Consider the following 24308-nt stretch of genomic DNA (forward strand, 5'->3'; position numbering starts at 1 on the left):
TAGACTTGTAGAATAAAGAATAAAACACTTGCCTAAAGTGGTGTGGAGGAGTGGTCACCCTATAAAACTCAGCCTGGGCCGTTGGCTGTGTGTTTCACAATGACTTTGGCCAGTCACACTGGTGTTGTCTTGTGACCATGCGGCCACTTAAAAGGAGGAAAAAAAGGCCAACTACACAAACTTTTATATCTGATCGAGGTTTTGACTGTTAGCTTAATTCAGATTTCCTGTTGGAGTTTACATAGTATGTCCTGAGTTTGAGGAAAACTGAGGAAGTGAGGGAAAATGAAGCCTGTGGAATGGCAACCACCACTTGGAACAGTTTCATTATGGAAGCTGTCCATTTGGGCAAGAAATATTAACCTACAATATATTTTCCTTCAATGCAGGTCTTCAACCTCTCTGTCCTAATCTTAAGTCTACAGATGAAAGGCAATAATGGTAAATCCTAGAGCCTAATCAGCCTTTGATGGAGGGAATTGATTAAGAGCAAGACAAGCTCTACTGTTTTTAAGGATGGATTGTGAGGCTAAGTTGACAAACTTTTAGTCTTCTGAGATCTATTTTTTCTTTGCAGTTGGAATAGGAATTTTTATCTTGTGTTAATATGCTCACATTACAAAACACTGCAGCTTGTCTTTTTGCTTGAGTGGTGCTTCAGGTTGGCTGGTTTGGCCTGTGAGATGGTGGTTTTCTGTGGGATTTTTCCATTTTTAGAAAAAGCTTTTTGCAAACGCTTGATGAATTAATTTAATTTTATTTTTTCAGTTGAAGTTCCTGTGTGGGAACAATGAAAGCTTTGTAGGAACTGTATCCACTACACCATGCTGTGGCCTTGAAGGTTCATTGCAGGGACACACATGGTCCTCAGGGTGTTGCTTTGTGAAAATAAGAGGATTTTAAGGGAGAAACCAAGCAGCAGTTTATTTCTAGCTAGGTGTGAATGATGTACAGGAGTGAGAGACTGCTGTGTGTTACTTAGGAGCCCTGAAAAACAACACATGGCGAGCTCCACTACCCTTAAGTGAAGAGGGAGCTTTATAAGCACATCACCCCTGTTCAAAATCTAACTGGTGGCTTGTCTCTGCCAGACTCCTTTGAAGGTACATGATCATGTTTGAGATCTCACAATATTGGCAAGAGTGTAAAATTCAGAGTTCAAGTGTAAGCTCTGAAGTTATTCTTCTAAAGAAAGAGAATTTTGTCATACCAAGGATCTGAGGAGATATGGATCCACAGAGCAGAGCCTCTTACTGCAGATACTGTTGTGGTTCTCTCCTCCCTTAAGGGAAAAAAGCCAAAGCCCAAACCACCAGAACTCTGAAAGTGGTTCTTGTCCAAAAGTGAAGATTTTCTGTAGTTGTTCCAAATGACTGTTTCCTCAGGGGGATCATTTTCATAGCTTGTGCACAATTCTTTAATCCAGCTCAAAGCCCACAAGACAGATGGGGTCATGACAAGAGCCAGGAAGTTCACATGATCTTATTGGACTGGATCATCTTTAACAGTGCCAGTTCACATTACCTGTCCATTTCTTGCTTTTTCCAAACCACTGGGGAAAGAAATAAAACCCTAGCAGCCTTGTGACATTTATCATTACTCAAACACTCTTGCAATCTTGAATGGTCAGCAAAGGGCAAATTTTGTGGGTGTGGGCAAGCAGAATTGGAGAGGAACCTCAGATCACGCAGAGGACCAGGCTCCCACTACTTGAACAGCGCTTTCTTAGCTCTTACAGTCTGTGTTTATAGTAGCAGACCAAAAAAAGCCTGAGGGTGTGAAAAGGGATGGTGCAGCCACCAGTATGAGCAAACCTAGGTCTCTTGATGCACATCCCATCTCTTTGTCCTCCCAGCCTGGACTGGAGCTGCTTTTAGTGGTATTTGCTGTAGCCCAGGAGGTAGTTTCATCAGCTTTTCAGTCCAGTTTTCAACCCTCTTTCCAGAGATCATGGCTTAAGTATCAGAGCTTCAGTTCTTGTGTCTTTGCTGGTGCTTGTGAGGGCACGGATGACCAGCTGAATAAAAGGTCAGGACTCATATGCTGGGGGCTGATGGCAAAGGGTCATAGCATGAAATACTCCAGCAGTCAGGGATTTGCAGAGTGATGTAGGCCATGTAACAGATCTTCACACACACAGCATATAGAACAGCATATAGAAAATATAATAATTTTACTTGTAATAATAAAGTTGTATTGTTATGCACTGGGGAATTGAAGGCAGATGCTTGGATTTTTCCCAGTGGGCTGAAGGGAGGTTCCGATTTTGGTTTATTTATTTATTATATGTTCAACCAAAGCCAAAGAACTGTGAGTCAGTGTGATTTTCACTGCTGGAGTTCCTGTGCCATGGTCCCCAGGCATTGTCTAACAGATGCCTGTACCCACACAAGGCTGGATGAACCCAGACACTGCAGACTTATTTTTGTCACCCTGTTGCAGAAACTCCTTAGGGAGCCTCTGTGTATGCTTAGGAGCCAGTGGTATGGGAAAGCCTCTTAGCAGAGGGTCCTGGGAAAACACTCAGCTGCTGATCCCAGGAGCAAGTTCTCTGTGCCAGCACCATATGCAATTCCTCATGGCAGCCAGATCTCCAGGAAGGAGGAAACAACTCTGCCACCTCCTTTCTTCTTCTGCTTTATGATGACTGAGTTTTATAGTTGCTCTGTAGGCACTCTGTGTGCCTCCCTGGCTGAACAAAGGCGTATTTGTGCTTTCAAAGGTAATGTCAGTCTGCCTTACTGCTGTCTCAAGATGCAGAGAGGGATTAGTGCTCCAAATGGGCTAAGGTTGAAAATTAAAATAGACCAAGTGAGATCCTCAACCAGTGTCGATTGTCTTGGCTTTAGTGGCATCAGTGCAAGGACTCAACTTTTTGCCCTTTCCTTACGGTGAACCTTCAAGGTGAGATCTCAGTTGTGGGACTCACTTGTCTGGTTCTTTCTCCTTGGCTTGGGCTGTCCTCTCCCTTCCTTTGGGAAGCTATAAACACTTGCACTGTGTCCATATTACATGCAGATAATGGCTTAGGGCTGTCAAGAAAAGTTGTCTTTGAAGTTCTGAGTTTGCCTTCTGTGGTTTTTCTTTTTCAGGTCAAATACAGAACTGTTTGTATGAGCCTCATAAACTTCCAAGAATTAATCTGGTGAATGCTGCTGTGTTTCTGAATGTCTTTGCAATGTGTGCTTCCCTGGTGTTGCAGAGCTGTGCTTGAGCAGCAGCACCAGAAAATCTTGAGGGGCTGGGGGGAGATGGCTGGACACCAGGAAAGAAGATGGGAAGCCATATATATGCATGTAAAAACAAGTGATGTTTATAGTTTTGGCATCTCATTTCTGCAAGGTGTTAGGGAAGTCATTGGCTTAAGGAGTGGACAGCAGGAATAACCTGAGTTAGACATTTTCCAAAGAGAAAATTGGTGTAGGGGCCTCCTTTTTTTTGCTTTTCAGATAATCTGGCAGGATGAGACTCTGCTCTGGGACCAGAGATGGTTTCCACTGAAAAGAGTAGAAGAAAGTTTTGGGCAGTGGAGAATTCCCAGTGATGTAATTGATGCCCAACCATTGCTTACACTGCCCTAATGAAGTTATATCATAGGAATTACAGTGCAATACAGTTCAAAATACAGTTCAAAGTCCACAAGTCCCTTTTTTCTTTGTGTTTGTTTGTTTTTGTTTTGGGGTTTGTTTGTTTTCTTTTGTTTTGGTTTTTTGGGGGGTTTTTCTGGTTTTTTTTTGTTTGTTTGTTTTTGTTTTTGTTTGTTTTTTTGTTTGGTTTGCTTTTGTTCAAATGTCCAGGAGCTTTTCCTGCTGCTGCATGGGATTTGCCTGAGGACTTTACCATGCAGAGGTTGATCTGTGATGGAGACTGTATTGTCATGCCTGACAAAAGGATGCTTCAGCTTAGAAGGGCACCTGCAGGATCTCATTGCCCTGTTTTACTTTTCCCAAGCTGTGACTCCTGCAGCTCGTGTTGCAGATGTTTTGGGTTGTGCTTTGCCTGGTCTCTTTCTGTGCTCTCAGAATAAATCTGGTGATAAGGACAGGATGTTACAAGTGTCAGCTGTGTCTGGTCACCAGGTGCTTGCCAGGGTAGTACCAATTGCATGCAGGTGTTGGTCTCTGGCCAACATCTCCTACTGAAGACATTCTTGGTCTAAAGACTTAGTTTTGTTCTTTCTGTTTGCAGTTAGGGGATTGTGTCCAGGCTCCCTTGCATCTCTTTTTCTATTCACTTCATGGACTTTCTGACACTCTTTTCCACAGCAAGATGTCATCCCTGAAGCTCAGGCATGGTTTGCTTCCTATCTGTACCTCTTTCAATCAAGCCAATCTGGTTTGTGTGACTGGAGTGTTTGCCCGCTCTGCTGTGCCTGTTGCAAGTGAGGACCTGAGGACAGTGTTGCTCTTTGCTCCATCAGTTATTGATCTGTGTAGAGGAACACCTAAGTTGGGCAGGGTCTTTGGAGTTTTATGGCCATGTCAAATGCAGTACCAAAGCCAGATCTGGATCTACTCATTGCCTGTACCAGGGTTGTCCGAGGGACTGGAGTTAAGTTGAGGGTTTCTACAAAGATTTAGGTACATCTAACCTTTAGGCATGATCAGAGGGACTTCAAGCACTCTTCTGCTCTCAAGGGCTTTCTTATTTGTGAATCAGCTTGTTGAACTCCAGTTTTGAGGAACCACATCTGACACAGGCTTGGTGTCTTGCATGTCTGTGGTTTCTTTTCAGCTTTACTTGGCCTGCAGATGCTGGCTGTGAGCCCACCCAAATCCTGCTTGTCATTATTGCTGTGGACTCCCAAGGAAGCTCTGGAAGGAAACCCCCCCTGGCTTTTGCTGATTGTGCAGGTCTGCCAGCAGATGCTGGAGGCTGCGACGGAGGTGGTGGAGAAGGCTTTGTGCTCCTGTGCCCTGCACACTCAACCACAGCCACTGATGAGCACATGTTTTACAACAAAAGCTTAAATGTGGGAGAACAGAAATCCCCAGCTTTACCATAAATTTCCTCTGTGACTGTCAGGAAGTCACTTAATTGTTGTGGGTTCTTCATTGCAGGGTGGAGTTCCTTGTTCCTTTATCTGCTGTGCCAGTCATGTGTTGCTGAGGGGTGGGATATATGAACCTGTGTGGAGGCCACTCAGAGTTGAAGGAGCATGTCTCCTGTGTCCATTCTGTGATGCTTGCAAGACAAGCAGGATGAGTCCTTGGACAGTATCCCTTTGTTGCTCCAGAGCCAAAAGAGAAATGGCTTCCTTTTCAGTGTGGAGAGCTGCAATCCTCACATCTTCAATCTTTTTTTAGCAGGTCTGTGATTGACAGTGATGCACCTAACTCCCTCACAGCAACATTGCATGGATTTTTTTAAAATCCAGACTTGTGCAGAGGGAGGGGATATGAGCATCACATCAACAAATCTGATGTGGCTGAGATTTACTATAAGCAGTGAAGTGAGGTTTGGGTAATTCAGGACTGTAACTTTATTAAGTTTCAAACTAAAATCTTGCACTGTAACCTTTGGATGTTTCTGTTTCTGTCAGGCTGTGTGATGGTTTCCCCAGCATTGCACGCACAGTGCATTGGTTGGCTCTGCATGGCTGCAGACTTGGTTGTGATGAATTCATTCATGGCTGTTGAAGGGCTTGGTTTGGAGGTCTTCTGTGGACCTCTCTGCCAGCAGTGCTCACTGTCCCCATCCCTCTAAGCTGCAGCTGGCTGATGCTGCAGCTGCCAGGTCCATAAATCAGCAGTGTGCTCCTGAATATCTGCTGCATAATGACTGCTGCATATTCATGTTTGTTATGTTGTGTCACCCTGCTATAATAATGTATCTTGGTGAGAAGGAGAGCAGGGACAGGGTCCCAGTAGCTGGTGCCTCCTTGCTTCATTTTATCTCCTCTTTCTGCTTCCACCTTGTTTTTGGCTCCCTAAGATACCCCCTCTCTTGCTTTTCTAGTGTATTTTCCCCAGCTGCTTCTCCCAGATGTGCTAAAGCAAGCCCTGCAGGTTTGCTTTTTGTTGTGGTGCCTTCTTCCCCTGCATCCCTGCTCTGCTAATAAATCAAGGTGTGTACCTGCAAAGGCCCTGCAAGGACTAAACATGGGAGGATGATTGTTATGTTTGAGCATGTAAATTAAAAAGGCCTCCTAATAAAAAGACACTCTGGAAGTATCTGGTCTTGGCTGTTCCTTTGAGCTCTGTTTTTGAATGAGCTTTTATTGGTGTCCCATTGGGATTGGAAGGGCAAGAAGGAAACTCAGTTTTGGTCCCTCATCCCAAGATGGGCTGTCCCTCACCCACAACTCACCTGTGGAGAAGATGCTGTTGCACCTGTGCTGCTTCACCCTCTGCCTTGAAAAACGAGGAGGAAGAAAAGTGCTGTACCACCTTTCCCTGGAAAAGATAAAATTTTGCAAGATATGATTAGCAGCCTGTGAAATACCACACGTGAGAGAGGATGGATGGGAGCTGGCTCTGCCTTCTTTCAGTACAAGATCATCCTAAGTGCTGTCCAGGGAAGCCAACTTGGGTACTAACCAAAGTGTGTCCCGAGATCTGTCTGTCCTGGCAGAGAGGGATCCCTCTCATTCCTGCTCTGTATTCCTTCTAGGGGGACTTGAACCATTCCCAGAAGAGGGGACCCTATTTCTCTGTGGAAGCTCATTAGCCATCCAGAGGGTGAGTGCCACATGGGCAGGAGCAGACTGGGCTCCTACTGTCCCAGGATACTCATTTTTCTGCTTTTATGCTGCTGGCCAACAGCTTCCACCTTTTATCACCCAAACCCAATGCCACTGGCTGTCTGGAACTTTCTGCTGAAGGAGCTGTAGTGCAATAGGACATGTGCTGTGTGAACCATTCCATTCCTGGAGACTAGGGTTCACCAATTCAAACTCTTATAAATCCTATTTTGCTCCAAAAACTGACCTTTAAAAAAATCTCTTAACCATTAAATGCCTAAAAAAACAACAAGAAACCAAACACCTAAAAGCATTATCAAAAGATTTCTTGAAACTTCCCAGCTGCAACTACCCTGTTTTCTTATCCACATATTTGCTGGTAAAATACATGTGTTAGGATTTAAAGCCAGCGGGAAGCTGAACAACCATACCTATTTCCATTGCAAATTCTTCTCAGTGAAAAGGGCTTGTATACATTTCCTGAAACTGGTTTCTTAATTTTTCTTCGTCAACAGTTGCTGGGAGGAATAAGGAAGGATAGGGAAGGGAAGGAGAACAGGGAGCTCATAGGGAGAGTGTATTTCTTGACTCTAGGGTACATTTTTTGCTGTGCCTTAGTGGTGCTCAGGGTGGGAGGCCCTGTTCTTAAGTGATGTAGGTGGCCACCTTATACCAGTGACTTCCCCCTTTCTTGTAGCTGGGCTTCAGGTGAGGAAAACAGCAGAGCCTGCCCCTCTGCTCTCGGCCCTACCTGCATCTCTGGGTGCTGATCTGTGGATCAGAGCATCTGCCACTCTGCTGGCTGCCTGTGCCCATGACCCAATTGTGATTTCATCAGGATAATTGGAGGAGAGCAGGGCCTCTCTTACAGTATTCTGTGTTCTCCCACTTGATGTACCCTGCCTCCCCAATTGGCTCTGCCTTGGGAAGATGAGCTGCCAGCTCTGACAGCCCAACACAAAGACTCAGCAGGAGACCAGCAGCTTTCCCATCCAAAACTTCTGGGGTTTTTTTGTTTCTTTTTTTTTTTTTTTTTTTTTTTTTTTTTTTTTTTTTGTCTCAGGTGAAAACCCCAGATGGGAAATCACATTGCCTGAATTTAGTTCCCAGCTTTACCACCATTGATGGCTTTGGGCCAGTCCCTTGGCTTGTTTGCATCCCCTTGCCTGTCTCTGCAGTGAGTAGGAGGGTGTTTCTGTTCATGCATGGCCGCCTCCAGCTCTAGCACTGGGTGCTCCATCGCTTGCAGCTTAGTAGTGAGATCTGAATCTGTCCCTTCTTGTGCTGTTGCAGCAGAGCCAGATGGCTGCAACCTGCCCTAGCATGATGACAGGACCACTGGGCATGGGAGAGGCTGGACCTTTCCCCAGCAGCTGCTCCTTTCATCACCAGGAGGACCAGGCAGGACATACAGGTACCTTAGGAAACCAGCCTGGAGACAGCATCTCTTGTAATTCCACACCATTACTGGGCAGTGTTTTCCCCAAAGCCTGATATTCTCTATTAGCTGTAATTACAGAGATCCACTTACACTGACGCTGCATACTCATCTGCTCCAAGTTTCTACTTCATTGCACCTTATATCTTGTGGGAAAATCAATACAATTTGGTACTGACACTGGCAAGCCAAGAGATTGTTCAGAGCCTGGGTTCATGGCTGTGTACCACGTGTTTTAACACTTAACATTTACTGTCATCTATAATGTGGGTTTTGCTTTAAAGTTTCCTGGGTAGCTGTCCATCTTTTTATATACTCAAGATATATCACACTGCCTTTCATGCATCCCATTAGTGCTTATAGGTGGGATTTTAATGTAAAGGAAAGTTAAAAGTTGCCTCTTCTCTTGAGCTCTGTTGTACAGAGTACCGTTGGTTTTTCTGAAAAAGGCTGGAAGGCCTGAGAGAAGCCTCTTTTCTAGGGTGAGGTGGAGGGTTGCCAACCCAGGCAGGGAAGTGTCTGCCTCTGAACCACCTGCTCAGCCCTGGGAGGCTGGAGAGGAGAAGAAAGTGGAGGAGTCCTGGCAGTTTGCAGCCTTCTGCATCTCCACAGTGAGAGCTTTTCCTCCTTCACACTGCTTTCCCACACATGTTGGTATGTTCAACACTAGGCCCTGAGTCCTGACTGCAGGATAGGAGTTCAGGTTTTTTAAGTGTCTCACATTGTCCTGTCCTGCACTGTGGCCTCTTCATGCCTTTGTTATCCATCTTTACCAACTTTCAGACACAACTCCAGTCTCTTTCCTTATGCAGGTTACTCTTGCTTATGTAGAGCCTCAAAGAGCACTGAAGTGTTGGATCATAAATTACAAGTGTAATTTAAAAACTGTCTTCAGTTTTTTTCACGTTATAGGCCCTGCCAGATGCAGAGAACTGTGACTTGGGTGGTAGCACAGGTGGTCTCTCCCATCTGCATGTGATTTTTTTTTTTAAGGGTCTATGTTCAGCATTGGTGTGGGATGTACAATTTGCTTGCCTGTTTCTTTCACCCTTTCTGTGGGCTGGCAGCAGTTAACCCACAGAGCAGTGTGATTTCCCTCTGTGGAAGTTAGCTTGGAAGGTTGGTTCTTCTGCAGAGACTGTGGTGGGATGAGTAACTTGGTATCAGGGAGACAAATAGAGTGGTGGTGGTGGTGGGAGGTGAAGGTCCCACCATGATTCTCAAGCATATCCCAGCACCTTCCAGAGTTTCCTGACCACACTGCTCCTCGTGCCCCATTCATGATGCTGAAGACATGGGCATGAGCAGTCCTGACTTACAAGTTTCTGAGATAAAGGGCCTGCTCGTCTTTCTTTGGAAAATAGTAATTCTGGTGGCCTGCATTGGGTGTGGAGAGTGGGGTGCATGGGCAATTTCTTCATCCAGAGGAAAGCTCTTGTGTCGCTGGTTTGTTCTCTGGGTTTATTGTTTTACTGACTGATTTAGGTTGTTTGCTATTTCGGGTAGTTATAGCTACCTACCAGTTGTTTTTCTTGGAATAAGCTGCCAACAAAGAACTTTTTAAAGAATATTTACTTTTTGAGAGGGAAAGCAAGAACAGTAGTTGCACTCTCTTACTGCCAACAGCAGATGATTGCACAGCTTTGTCTTTTCCTTAAATGTCTGACAGCTAAAGCAGGAACCACGGAGCAGAGAACAGGTAGCAGCTTTGGAGAGGATGATACTGTCTTGTTTTCCTTTGCCCTTCCGTATTTTCCCAAGCTCTTTGTGGTTGGGTAGTCTCTGGCAGAGGGGTTGTGTTGCCAGAGGTGCTTTGACTGGAAACTGTGAAGGCTGGGCTTGGTGCAGTGACCAGTCCATGCCTGTTCAAGACTTGTGCAAAGCTGAGGCTTGCACATTGCTGCTGGGAGATGTTTATGGCTGCCGTGGAGAGCAATCCCTCCCTTCCAGACCTGCCTATCCCTCGGACCTGCCTGCAGCTTTCTGCTGCTCTTCCTCGCAGGTTTCTCCTTGAATGTGCATCTGTATTTTGAGCCTCCTACATTATGTCATTCCTTACCCCTTTTCTTCCTTTCCTCTGCAGCAGTATTTTTGTGCTCAGTCCCTTGGGACAGGCTGCCTTTTCCTTCAGATCTTGAAGAGCTAGCAGAGGATGGAAGAAGGCATTCTGCTCATTTTTGGCTTTTTTTCTTTTTTTCCCCCTAATAGAAGACATTTATTATCTCCAAGTCATCTCTCCAAAGCAGGGCCAGTATTTGCAACTTTTATTCTCTTTGGCATCCCTTTCTCTGTTTTCATCTGTGAGGTGCACTGTCTGAGTTTGCAGGTATACAAGCAAGCCAACAACAGGCACAATTGGTTAGATTTGTAGCTCACTTGTTCATTTTAAAAAGCAACAAGTAAATTAAAATGAAGCATTGGATAGGCTTCATAACAGAGCATCAGCTTGCCAGCCTCAGTTCTCTAATCTCTTTGGGGCTGGACAGGCCACAGAGAACATCAGCATTTTGGTCCTTGAGTGGAAACAAAAGGTGGCATTTCACACCACTGGAGAGGCTCCTTCAGTCCCTCCACAGGCTGTGCTTTGTGATGTTGATGACAGTCTTGTGCATGAGCAAATGCAGGAGACTGGACAGTCACTGGGGTAAGCCAACAAGGTTTGTTTATCAATGCTCAGAGATCACTGAGTAGGATTGCTGATGTGTGGGTGTGGATGACTGCTGGTAAAAGACTGGCATGAGTGTTGTTCTCCTAGAGGACTGCAGGCCATTTCTACCTGCAGGGCGTCTGTGCTGAAGGAAAGTAGAAGCAAACACGGTGGCATTTGTGGTCATATGGCTCCTCTGGACAGGGCTTTGGAGGAAAGGGTGCCTGGTCTAACATGAGCCCAAAGAGATTTCCAGAGTTGAAATTGACTTCTGATGCCTTTAAGTGTAGAAGCTCCCAGTGGGCAGGTGCAGTGATGGTGAATGCTCAGTAATGAACAGTTGTAAAACTTGTGGCATGGCTGGCCTTATACAGCAGCATTGTGCAAAAATCTGTCTCTTGACTTGTTCAGTTGGCTTGGTGTCTGTCCTGGGAGGGAAACAGAGGACACAGACAAAGCTTTGGAAGGGTGTCAGAGGCTCTCTTGTGGTGAATGTGTTGGAAACCCACTGTGTATCCCTGCTGCTTGACGCCTGAGCTCTTGTGGGAACTGTCATGGTGAGATGGGATGTACTGATGGGGCTGAGCCCCTTGAGTTCCTTGCCTCTGCTGAGTGAGTTCTGGAGGCTTCACAGTCAGGTCTCCCAGACCACTTCTATAGGCTAGAGAATAGGGACCATGAAGAAGGTCGGGTTGTTTGTTGCAGGACACAGCTGGATCTCTGGGTAGCAGCTGTAGCCTTGATCCTCAGACCTACTTTAGGTCTTAGCCCTGTGACAGCTTCTGCCAAGCATCTGGATCCTTGTTTCTGCAGGCAGGGCCTCCATGCTGCCACCCAGCATGTGCAGGCAGGGGAGGTGCTGTGCCCTCTGCCCTCACCCACGCCTCCATCCCCTACCTGTGAGACAAAGGTAGGATGTTGGTGTCCACCAGGGCTGGGTGCTTGCTCTCCCCGCTTCCTGCTCAAGGCTGGCAGATGGCTCCTGTTTGCTGGAGCTGTGTGGCTCTGGCTACTGGGCTGGGAGCAGCTGCTGCTGCCAGGCGGAAACACTCGGCGAGGCTTTCCTAGACAGCTTTGAACGGGAGCCAGGAGCCCTCGCTACAGGAGCAAATCCATGAGGTCAGGAAATACAGCAGCAGCAGCTCCAGCTCCACTCTGGGGCTCTTGGCTTGGCACACGGATCCCAGCCCTCCTCTTTCCAGACGGTGCTCCTGGAACTGCTCTCCTCCTTGCTGTCTCTCAACTGTTGCCTGACAGCCCTGTGTGTGGCTTTTGGGGGGTGTAGAACTGGAGTGCTGCAGAGGTGATAAATTTGGATAGGGAAACACTAGATGGTGACCTGGATCAGACTTTCAGATCTTGAAGAGCTTGCAGAAGATGGAAGAAGCATTGTTCCTGCTCTGTGTGGGACTGAGAGGCTGTGCTTTTGTGTTTCACTCTGTTATTTTGTGGTCAGCTGTGTGTGGGCTCTGTGTTGGCTGCTGAGCAATAGAAACTGGAAATCCTCGCATCAGGAGAAGCTTTCACAACCACCAACAGACTGTGAACCTCCATCCGGTGTGTCACCAGCATGAAAACGGGGGTGTCTGTTACCGTCTCTCTGACAGGAACCCCGCTCTCTCTTCCCTGCATCTGTGTTATAGGAAGCCAGAAACGTTGCTTTTGGGATGGTTGTTCCTTGAACTAGCCCTTATAGTGGTGGTGGTGATGATGTTTTTGTGGCGCTGAGGAACAGCCACCCCTGTGTTGGCACTATAGGTGCATCGAAGAGCAGCCTTGCTCTTCCCATGTTCAGGAGTAAAAAGTGTGATGGGAGAGTTATGAGATGGTGTTGGTAAGCTTAAGGATAGGACCAGCTGCCCAGCTCTGTGGCAGAGATTGGCCATATTGAAATCTCTGCTTTCCCTTCAGCCTTTGGCTAGGCTGCTTCTTTCCATGGAATTTGCCCATGTTCTGGTGTGCTGTTGGGTCTGCACGCTACCCTTGAGGAGCTCGCAGTGGGGAAAGGAAGTGAGCTCCCCTAAGCATTGATTTTAGCCCACATTAACTGGGGCAGCTCTCAAGCCCAGAGCTGTCCATCATTCCCCATGCTCTCACTCTGCATTAGGACATGTTTTACAGCAATGGTGTGGAGCAGCTAGGCTGGACCTGCCCTCCTTTGCGAGCTGCAGAATCTCTCCTGCCACTGCAGGGGCGAGGATGGCAGAGCAATGGAGAGTTAGCTGAGGTGACAGCACCTTTGAGGGATGGTGTCAGAGGGCAAACACCAGCATTGCAGAGTTCTTGCATTAAACTGTCCATGTGTGGGCCACAAGTGGGGAGTAGCAATAGCTCCTTCGCCCCCTTCATTTTCCCTGCCTCTTGAGTGTGTGTGGGACAAGATGTGGATTTGTGTTTCTGTGGAGAAACCAGACCTTAAAACTCTGTGCTACGGTGGTGATATGCAGGGCTTGCTGGTGTGTGGCTGCCCCTCTGCTGTGCAATGGAGCTCAGCTGGGGTTGGGAGCAGGGGAAGACACTCAAGCTAATGTGGGTGACCAACTTGTCCCCCACCTCCTGCTGCAGTGTGGACCATAAAGCTGCTATGGCTGTGGGGGCCTTCCAGAGGAGTAGGCAGTGCCTTCCACTGGGGTGGCCTTTGGGGAGAACCCCTCCTAGAGAACTTATGTCTTCTCCTCCTGTGGGGAGTCAAAGCACTGTCTCAGCAAGTCCTGCAGTTGTGCCTGGGCAGTTGTGCTGTTTTCCTTGAGCATCTTCATGGTACCTGCTTCATCTTCAGATGCAGAGCAAAGTCCATGTGCTTTGCTGGGGGATGGAGATCTCCTTGCTCTGTAATGAAAGGTGGGAGCAGTGTTTCTTCAGACCCCCCAGGACCCCTCTGTGTTCAGCTGTGAAGCTGTTTGCTGAAGGAGCGATTCCCTCCCCGACAGCTGTGCTGGTGGAGATGGTCAGTCCACATTTGCTCCCCAGTCCCTTTTCACCCTGTCTCTTCCCACGAGAGAGAGAGATGAGAAGCCTGGGATGGGGATCTCTTTTGTCCCTGAGAAGCAGTGCATGTGAGAACAACATGTACAGGAGGGCATGCATTAACGGAGCACAGTAATGTGTGCGCACAGTCAATTAGTGAGATCACGTAGATTCTCTCCTGTAGCCTTGCTTTCGATCTCCAACTCTTCCCTGGCTGCCAGAACAGAGGCACACTGGACTTTCAGAGGAAGCAATGTCACTTTCAGGAAGGCACCTAGGGTACAGGAGCATTATTTGCACTTCATTTCCCCCCACCATCGCCACTTTTCCATCATGTTTAACTGCTTCTCCAGCACAGCAAACCAGAGGTCCTGCTTGGCATCATATTTGTCACCTGGCTGCTCTTCTGTACCCCCTTGTTTACCCTTCTTTAGGATTCTGGATGCTGAGAAGGGCTTGAGCTTTGTTTGCCTTTCTGCTATCAAGACGGAGATGGAACTGTCTGCGTGGTTTAGGGTTGCAGTCAGGTGGGGATTGAAGGCAAAAAGTTCTGGCTTCATTGTCATTAGATCTTTGCTGTGTTAGCAAATGCATCAGCTGTGGTCTGGGTCTAGAGCAGCCTTTGCTGGCACAGTTTGTAGCAGCTTCCAGAATTTAGGAGCAGGGCTGACAAGCCTGGGGAGGAAGGTGGAGTGATTTAACAATCTGAGGTGAGAGGATGGAGGAGGGGATTCTAATCCCTGTGAACACTGAAGAGTATCTGAGGGGAACTGTGAGCTTGTCTTCTTGCTACCTGCTGCATTTTGGGTGGCTTCCCCTGAGCTTGCAGATGGTGGCTGAGAACGAGTATCTGACCCTGGAGTGACTTTCAGTGGGCAGGGGCTGCAGTCCAATGAGGGTGGATTTCTATTTAAACCTTTGGGGTTTTGTAATCTTCCTGAGTTAGTTCCCGTTTCTCAGCAGACTTGGAGCAGAAATTTAAGGGAGGAGCTGGGGGGATGTGAATCTTCTGCTGTTGAAGGGCCATGGGAGGCACACACCACTGCAGAAGTGTGGTTTGCTCATCCTCACCCTAACCATCATTGTCAGCCAGCACCTTTTGTGACAGCATCTCTTTCCCCCTTGCTAGGTGTGCCAGATTGAGCTCAGGGAGCAGGGATGCCCCTTCTGCAGTCCTTCCTGTCACAACAGTAGTAGCACCGTTAGCTGGAGGACAGGCAGAGGGTGTGGATGTGCCACCATCTCAACCCTACTGTGTGGTTTGAGGTTTGACGCAGCTGTGAGGGTGAAGACATGGAGGTAACAGCATGTTTGGGCAGGGCTGGATCTTTTCGCCTGCTCTTGTGGGAATTGACATCCCAACCTCGTTGGCCAAGAGTTTCAAATCTATCTAAAGATTTCAGATCATCAGCTTGAGATAATGTAAAACCAGACTTCTTAAACTGGTTACTTTAGGGGTTGATGTACACAGCCAGCACCTCTTGTTTTCTCATCAGTAATGCTCTCCTACCTCTTGAAGTTTGCTCAAGGAAACTGTGAAGTTTGCATCCAGATGGTCAGGCTGAAGGATTGCAACAGACCACAGGATGAACAGAGTTTTTGTATTTGGTTTGATGGATTATTTTGCCCATTTTAAAGTAACCTCTCTTAGCATAGTGACCATGTTTGCCCTTGCAGGTGGTGGTGCTCCTGGAAGTCCTGAGCTGGGGTCAGCTGGAAGATGACTGAATACAAGCTGGTGGTGGTGGGAGCAGGTGGTGTTGGGAAGAGTGCTTTGACGATACAGCTCATTCAGAACCATTTTGTTGATGAGTATGACCCCACGATAGAGGTAAGTGGCTCTGGGCATGGGGTCTGTCTGTCTGCATGTTTTCCACTTGCTTTTCTCCACCTTGTCTCCAACCCAGAGCATGCTCAGTTTGGTCTCAAGTCTGAACTTGAGCAGGGATGTTCCTCTGCTTTGCAGAGCTATTCTGAGTCACTATGTGTGTGTTCAGAGGTTGCAGAGACTGACTTAACTTCTCCTGCAGAAGGGTAGTGGTGTCTGCTGAAGAGAGGTGACATGGGAGGCAGCAGAGACAGGCAGAGCGGGGCAGGGGCTAAGAGGCAGCACAAAAGTCTTCCTTTCTGATGAGATGACAATGTAGGGAGGGATTAAAGGTTTAGAATTGGAGAGCCATTTTGTGCCTGTGCTTCCATTTCTCCTCCCGTGAAATCAGAGTAAATGTATTGACTTTTTCTGCAGGATGTTTTGAGCTTTACTGATGAAATGGGTTTTATCAGAGCTTGGTTGTATTATGTATGTCTTGCAGTTTGAGCAAGATGTGCTGAGCAGCTGAACTGCTGTGGCTCCCAGAGTGCTGCCTCTGCTTCTTCACAAGGAGTTAAAGGCTAATGTGTGTGTCTCAGTCGGTGTGGATGGCAGCACTGACCTGTTTAGCTCAGCACCCTGCCTGAAGATGCAGGCAGGGACCCTATGGTCCTCACAGGCTGTATGGGGGCAGAGGGGGATTCAGTGTTCAATATCCATTGTGATATTATTATTTTCTTTAATTTTTAAAAATATATTCCATTCTCCATCTGCTTTCACCATAGTTAGTGATGTTCTAATTAGCCTCTGCATGACCTATACCTTCGTTGGGTGAGATGTAGGCAGTAGCCACTGTGCTGCACGAGGAGTAAAGTCCACCCTGGGAAGGCAAATTGCAGCTCTGTCATGCCTCTTGGACAACAACCTCCCTGTCTGCAGTCCTAAAGGATTCTCTGCCAGATGTGTATAAATGCAGCTGTGGTTTCTGCAGTTATTATTATCATAATGGCTAAAGGCCCCAGCTGGGATGAGAAATCTATTCTGGTAGGTGTTTTATGTTTAGTCCCCACCCTGAAGAGCTTACAACTTACATAAACAAGGCAAGACAAGGCTTGGTAGAAAGGCAGAAATAGTCTTACAGTCCTACAGATGGGAAGGAGAGAAAGCACTTAAAAAGCACGTGCTATTACATCATTTGGCCAAGGTCACCTAAAACGTCCATGGCAGAGACTGGAATTTAATTTAGGGCTCCTGAGTCTCCTTGATTATGGATGCAATTGCCTTTGTCCCCAGCTCCTCTCCCCTCATGTGGCTGTCCCCAGTAGTATTGCATACTTTTCTCAGAAACCCATTCCAGGTTGTTTTTGCTATAAGAGTGTTCATGGATAGCACCCTCCCTGGGGAGACATCTGCAAGGATGCATCCTCTCTTGGACCTTAGGTGGGCAGAGGCAACTCCTGCCCAGTGATGTGTTGGGTTTTGGCATCCTATGGTTTTTGTCTCCAGCTGCCTGCTCCCTGTGTGTACCCTGCAGGGAATTTTCTCCATGTAAACAGGCAGCAGGGAATGTAAACCCTGCATGGCATTTCCCAGCACACCCTCTTCACCCTACGCACTTCTGCAGTGCTCTGGGAGATGCCTGCTCTCTCCTCCACTGTTCACTTCAGCCCCATTCTGTTCTTCTCCTCTTACAAAAGCTGCCACAAGCTGCTCTTCAGCCCTCTCACCCCTGGTGCTTTTCCACCTGCCAGTACCACCAGCCCTGATGCCTTTGCAGCTCCCTTGGTTGTACCCTGCTTTCCCTGCTACCCCGGCCAACTACTGATTCATTTCAGGGTGATTCCTTTTATTTATGCTTTTTATGCTTTTTATTTATGCATTTTATGGGGATTTAAGAGACCAAGAGCTACCTGCCAGCCATCCAAATGTGACCAACAAACCACCTTCCTGTGACTAAGCTGCTTTGGATCATGCCCAGGAGCTGACTATGACTGTTCAGCCAGCTAACAAGCAGCACAGCAGTGCTGAAAAGAGCAGGACAAAAGGGGGGAGAAAGATGATACGTGCATGGAGCAAAGGCGTTGCCCACTGCCCACATGGATTGAACACAGGCTGTGCTGCAAAGGGGGGGTGCAAGCAGATTGGGGTGCACTGAGATGTTCCCCAGAGCAGGAGGTGTCCAGGTTTGTCCCCTGTCTGGGGTAGAGACCCTGACTGGGTGTTTGCTCCCCTCCTACCCTCCTGATTCACCAGTGCAAATGTTTGGCTCTGTAACTCAGTGCTGTCCACCCCACTTCAGCACACTCTCACAGGCCAGCTCTTGGGCTGCCAAGGAGCCTTAGGACCTTTGTTTTGGGAACAGGAGGGCCAAGGCAGCAAAGAAAGGTATGCCACTGGCATTGTCCCGTGGTGAATAAGCAGGGATGGAATAAAGAGTTTCACTCTGTTGAGCAATTCTTTGGTTCATCTTCCAGCTCTTAGCAGCTAGCTAGTAATGGACTGCCCAAACCTCTGGTCATGTCCTGACTGTAGTGCTTAGCAAATGGGCCTCTTGTCCTCCAGCACAGCTGGAATGCTCCCGGCATCCTCCTGGGATCTTGAATCTGAACCCCAAACAGATGTTGTTTCTGCTGCCTGGCACTTCACAGCTGGGTCTGGCTGCATTCCCCTCTGCTCAGGATGGGGTGGGACATGCAGGGCTGCAGAGGAGGGCTGAGGCTGCAGAGTGCTGCTGTGGGCTAGTGGCAGCCATGTCACCTGGTCGTGTGGCAGGGACAGCTGAGCTGCCATCCTGAGCTTCCGGGGGAGGGTGAGATAGAATGAAGCTGTACACAAAGAATTGATGGGGAGAGCTTGTCCCCTTCCTTTGCAAAGCATCCTCTGCAAGATTGTTTTATGTCTCTGCCTTGTAAGCCAGCTGGCTGGCCTTATGGGTAGCCTGTTGATGACCTGAGCTGAGGTGTGGGATCTCTTCTATGTCAGCATGCCTGGGTGCTGGTGAAACATCCTGGCACTAGGGACTTGGCAATTCACTGTGAACGTGTGTGCTGAGAGGCTGGTCCTCTGTCCCAAGCCAAGGTGCAGAGGTGGGAGGATGCTTTGTGGGGCAGAGAAGGCACTCAGGTCCCCTTGCACAGAGGAGGCTCCAGATACATTATTGATTAGAAATGGGAGCACATTCCTGCAGGGCAGCCTGCCAGTTGCCTTCAGAGCAGTTGGCTGAAAGCCAGCTTTTCTTTCCATGCTTATTCTCGATGGGTCAGCAGTCCACTTTTTGGGAAGGCACAGCTGAGAAGGTCGTGGCAGAGCAGATCTTATCTCTGATTTCACAGCCCTCTCTGCAAGGTGAGGAAAGACTTTAATTAGCCCAGCAAATGACGTTGTTGTAATGAACCAAAGGATAGAGGCCATGTTGGCCCTATTCCCTTTCTGTGCTGCTGCCAGTCCTGTTGGTGCCCTTTGCTGCGTCAGCTGTTTGTCTGCAGACCTGCAAAGCTCATCTGATAACATTGTTGTGGTCGTTGGAAGAGCAGCCGACATTTGAATTAATTTTAAACTGCAGCCGTGGCCTCTGCGAGTGGCTGCAAAGCACTGTGTGGTTGTACTGCTGACTTGTACCTTTTTCATACCTTTCATTTTGGCTTCCTTCTCTTGCTGACAGCTGAGGATGCTGCATTGTCCACAGGGGATGGCTGTTGGAGAGGGATGAGGGATGTCCTCCGTGCAGGGCTGCCCCACAGCATCGCTGCTGATGAGACTGAGCTCAGGAAGAAGCATAGTGGGGAGGAGCAGTGCTTTGAGGAGCCTGCTGTGAAAATGAAACCTTTTGAGGGATGCTCTGGGTGATTTCCAGACCTTCTCACATCTATGACAAGTTGTGATTGCCTTTGCTGCAGGGAAAACCCCCAACTTCAGAGGACCTGCCTGGATAGTTCTTACCTCTCATGGAGCCCTCTGGGCACAGACAGGTTGTGGGAAACACCCTGTTCATGGTGTGATATTATTTTATTTTTTTCTCATGTTTAAAGAAGAGGTTTACCATCAAACCCAGTCTGAAATCTTACTGATGGCAGTATTGCCTCTGGTGCCTGATTTGAGGTGCATTGGAGGCACTGGATTTCCAGGTTATCTTAAACACCTTCCAGGCCTGCAGATCACAGGTAGTGACTGGAAGCCCTGGCTGGCCAGAGCTCCTTTCCTGAGTGTCCTTCCTCATCCAGCAGAAGGAATTGGAGCTGAGACCAAACAATGCTTAGGAAATACTTGTTGAGGGCTATGTGGTATAATAGAGATGAAGCTGCACCTGGTCTGCCAGCGGCAAGGCTGGGAATGGGGAGAGCAAGCTGGGAGCTGTCTTCTCTGTGGTTCTGACAGACAAGGAGAAACCTGCTTAGCTGCTCCCTTTTTCCTTTGGTTTTTTTTATTATTTTTCCTTTCCCTCCCATTTTTGAAAGAGACTGAGTTGTCTCTAATGGAAGCTGAACACAGGCAGAGCATGACCTGGCATCTTCCTAGGGATGCACTCGCTGCATCCCTTTGTTTAGCCAGATCCAAGCCCTCCCTTAATGCATCCTCCTTCCTTTCCCTCTCCTGGCCTGCAGGATTCCTACAGAAAGCAAGTAGTCATCGATGGAGAGACCTGTTTGTTAGACATCTTGGACACTGCAGGGCAGGAGGAGTACAGTGCCATGAGAGACCAGTACATGAGAACGGGGGAAGGATTCCTGTGTGTCTTCGCCATCAACAACACCAAGTCCTTTGAAGATATTCACCAGTATAGGTCAGTATCCTGGGAAGGGCCCTTTCCCTCTTGCCCTGTGCAAAGGAGAGGCCTTGCTGCTGCACTCTCCTGCCCACCCTTTTAGATCAGGCCCCATAGTGGAAGTACAGACTGCCAGCAAAGACAATTAGCTCAAGTGGCCATTCCCCAGGGAAGAGATAGCGCAGACGGCTAATGTCGGTGACTCCAATAAAACCCTTCCAAAGGGATTGCTTGTGGCCTTTGGGGACCTGGTAATGTAATGTTTAAGTGTTTATGGTGACTAAAGAGAGAGCTGATCCTGTATGACCCCCCTCCCTTCCTTCCCTAATTAGTGGAATTGCTTTGTTAGCGCAATCGATCTCTGCTGGCCCCAGGTCTGGGAGGGGAGGCTGGAAAGGACAGGGAGAGCTGCTTGCCCCGCTGTCCACTGGCACGACCAGGCTGTGATCTTCCAGCTTCACATGTGTGGAGAGACTCCTGCCCCACTGGAGCTTGGTTTCAAGCAGGGCAAAGATGGAGCAGAAGGGGAGTCAGGGCTCCAGTGAGGTGATTTGCCCAAGCAGATGTATGGGGAAGTGGTGACGAAGCAGGGACACCGTCCCAGTACCCATCCCAATTCTCCTCTCTGTTGATGTCATCCCTGCAGAGCTGAAGAGTCAAGGGGGTGATGTAAACACAGCAGGAATCTTCCCTGTTTACCCCGATGCTACTTTAGGGAGGGACTCTGCTTGCGCCTTTTTCTGAGCCTTGGCTGCGATGGCAGGCACTTGCAGAAGACGCGGGAGATGGCTCTGCCTGTCCCTGCTCTGTCACTGCCCACAAGAGACTGTGTATCCCAGTCCCTCATCATAAACCAGGTCCCAGTAATCCTGTTGTTTCGAGGACAGGCACATCCCTTCCTTGCTCCATAGTTAAAGGTGCTACTTGGAGCTGCTGAGATGTTTCAGTCTCATCCAAAAGGCTGTTCAGAGTAATAGCTGCACAGGTGCACTAATTTCGCTTCTTTTAGCTGAACCAAAGGATGGGATTTTCCTAAAGCACCTGAGGGATTGAGCAGCATTCATCCTTGTGCTGGGGCTGGTGCCTGTGAATTGCTTGCAGGATGGCTTGGTTTCAAGCCATCATGATGTAAATCACTAGCTTTCATCTCCTTTAGCCTGTGCTCTTTGTGTTTGTACTTTTAAAAGAATATTCCCCAGAGAAATGCTCGCTCTCCCTGGTTAGTAACCACTTGGAGGTATCTCTTTACAGCTAAGTGTAGCCTGTGCACTAAATTTAGTACTTGCATTTGCTGATCAGGATGTTACACAGAACATTTAAATGGCTTTATGGCATGTCATGGCATATGGCACTATATGGCATATCTGCCATATAGTCAGACTTCATTTCTATGTTCTACTACATTAGAAAAAGATGATTGATTCTTTTGCGCATGAATGTCCAGCTGCCTTTGGATGGAGATTTGCATTCAATTAAAATGCAGAAATTGGCATTTTAAATCTTTTTTTTTAAATTAAAACCATATTAAGTGTTCTGGACCCATGAGCAAAAATAAAAAAAGCTGTTTTGCATCTGAAGTTAAATGATTTATTAAGCAAAGGAAGTTATTATCTATCAGAAGGGAATTGAATGGATTTTTTTTGTGGTCATAATGGCCTTCAAGATTTTTAGGAGTGATAGATCTCATCCTTGCCCACCTAGTTTTAGATCCAATGTTGGAATGAAGAAGTGAGCATTATAGCTTTTTTAGTTCCCAGTTGGTTTCTCAACTTTGAGTGACCTGAACTAAACTGAAAGGGAGCAAATACTGCCTGTGCATCTGCAGAAAAGGTTACAGCTGCCAAAAGCTGCTTTATCAGCTCAGCAAATTCTGGTTGCAGGTGATTTTTTATTTTTTCACCCATTTTGGGGGGATTACTTGATATAAAATGTTGGAAATAGCACAGGTAACTGCTTGAGAATTAATTTTTATTTAACTTAAACTATCTTAAGCTCATGTCTTAATATAGATTGTCATAATTCAACTTGTTTTGTAAATAGCTGCATTTAAAGAGCAGAAGTATGTTTCGTTTTCATTTCCAGAAGTGCCCTAACTGTTTTGCTATTTACTCACTTGTGTGCCATAGTTATTTACATTTTCCTGAAAGCTCAACACAAGGCATTCAACAGGAGCAAAGGGTAGCTGTCAAATCCTAACAAAGAAAGTGGCAGGGAGTGTTCTGGATCTGCTCCTTCACTTCTTCACACCTCCTCCTCTTGCAGGGAGCAGATCAAGAGGGTGAAAGACTCAGATGATGTCCCCATGGTGCTAGTGGGGAATAAATGTGACCTCCCTGCGCGGACAGTGGAGACCCGGCAAGCGCAGGACCTGGCCCGGAGCTACGGGATCCCCTACATAGAAACGTCTGCCAAAACCAGACAGGTAGGGGGAGACTTTAAAACAAAAGGTTCTTTTTCTCTTTTTTCCTCCACTGCTGCCCTGGAGGGGCAGGAATGGGCAGGCACCACCTTGCAGACAGATGGGTGTGAGGGCTGGGCTTAGTTGCTTCCTCAAGGCAAAATGCTCCCTCCCTCAGGATGTTCCCTCCCAGTCCAGGCTTGAGCCTCCCATCATGAGAAGTGCATCATCATGCTGTGGCACCAGTGAAGAGAAGATGCCTTCTCAGGGCTTTCTCCAAGGCTCTGGAATAACCTCCATAGTCACTGCAAGTCAGCTAAGCTCAGGTCACTTGGTTAACCTCATCCATGGTCTATTTTGGCAGAATATACCAGTGCTGAAAGGACCAGTGGAGCTCCCAGAGCACAGAGGTGGAAATGGAACTGACACCTTCAGTGGCCTAGTGGTGGCTTTTCTCTTGGGTGGTAGACCTCATTCAGACTGCTGAGAGCTGATAAATCTCAGGGACTTCAGAGATCCTTATCCTGACGGTTGCTCATTCAATTTTGCTCTCTGTTTGAGGGCCACACTCAGGTCCTTGTTAGTCTTCCCAGCTTGGTTCTGTATCTTTAACTCTGCAATCTTCACTGCTGTACAGTGCTAGGGACACCTTGCTGGGGAGCAGACCCCTCTCCTCTCTCCACTGTCCCTCGTCAGAGTGGACAGCTGCTTCAAGCCCTGCTTTTTCCCCAGGGCGTTGAGGATGCCTTCTACACCTTGGTGCGGGAGATCCGGCAGCACAAGCTGCGCAAGCTGAATCCCCCGGACGAGAGCGGCCCCGGCTGCATGAACTGTAAATGTGTGGTATCGTGACTATGGTAAGTGCTGGAAGCAGGACATGAGGTGCAGTCGGGGAACGTTGGAAGCAGGGCAGGAGATGGGTGCAGATGCACTAGCCAAACAAGTGCAACAGGATCAATTTCAGCAGCAGGAATTGTTTAATGAAACACCTTTCAGGTTGATAAAGCGTTTTTCTGTGAAAACATAGGTATGTCAAAATTCCCTCTTCCCTGAGGAAGTATGTGGCAGGAAAGCGTTGTTTATTTCTCCCCCTCATTTTGTGCAACAAAATTCTATACAACTGAATATTTTAAAAAATAATAATTTGTTGTGCTTTCCCCAGGAAAGCTTCTTCCCATGCTGCTGTTCTGAAAGAGGAGTTAAGCTGGTGTTGAAGGTGTACAGATCACTGCATGCTTACCAGACTGGCTCTAGAAGGGTTCAGATGAAGAGCTGGCTGGGTGCATTGCCTCCTAATGCACTCACATAAATTGCCTCATCCTAAAGCTTTAGAGCAGACCTGTCTCGCTGTGAAAAGTCCTGTGTTCTTCAGAAGAGTTTTCCCCATTAGATAAATCCCCTGGGCTATTTGGAACTGATGCAATGTTGAGAATTAGCCATAAGGGGGCTGTTTGCTTTTATAAATTGTGCGTGCTGGAGCCAGAAACAGTATTTTTCAGATTGTTTATGTTCACTTGCCTGTTTTTCTTTCCTCAATTTTTTTTTTTTTAATTATGAGTTTATTTAAAACACTGCTGGATAGCAGTCAGGGAGAGTTCCTATTA

At 47.5% G+C, this 24308-nt stretch overlaps 1 protein-coding gene across 2 annotated transcripts in view; it reads left to right on the forward strand.

Annotated features, from left to right (window-relative positions):
* The window catches only part of HRAS (HRas proto-oncogene, GTPase), a 39873-nt gene that overhangs the window by 13955 nt on the left and 1610 nt on the right, over positions 1-24308 (forward strand). Inside the window, exons 2-6 of one of the 2 annotated variants that reach the window (XM_066551352.1) lie at positions 6613-6680; positions 15412-15565; positions 20146-20324; positions 22569-22728; positions 23437-23561. In XM_066551352.1, the coding sequence (XP_066407449.1) occupies positions 15455-15565; positions 20146-20324; positions 22569-22728; positions 23437-23556 (570 nt within the window). In that variant the 5' untranslated portion in view covers positions 6613-6680; positions 15412-15454 and the 3' untranslated portion in view covers positions 23557-23561. The remainder of the gene's footprint in view (positions 1-6612; positions 6681-15411; positions 15566-20145; positions 20325-22568; positions 22729-23436; positions 23562-24308) is intronic. The other variant, XM_066551351.1, reaches the window with a different exon arrangement.

Source organism: Molothrus aeneus, chromosome 6 (genome assembly GCF_037042795.1).
Source record: "Molothrus aeneus isolate 106 chromosome 6, BPBGC_Maene_1.0, whole genome shotgun sequence".
NCBI classification, from domain to species: Eukaryota; Metazoa; Chordata; class Aves; order Passeriformes; family Icteridae; genus Molothrus; species Molothrus aeneus.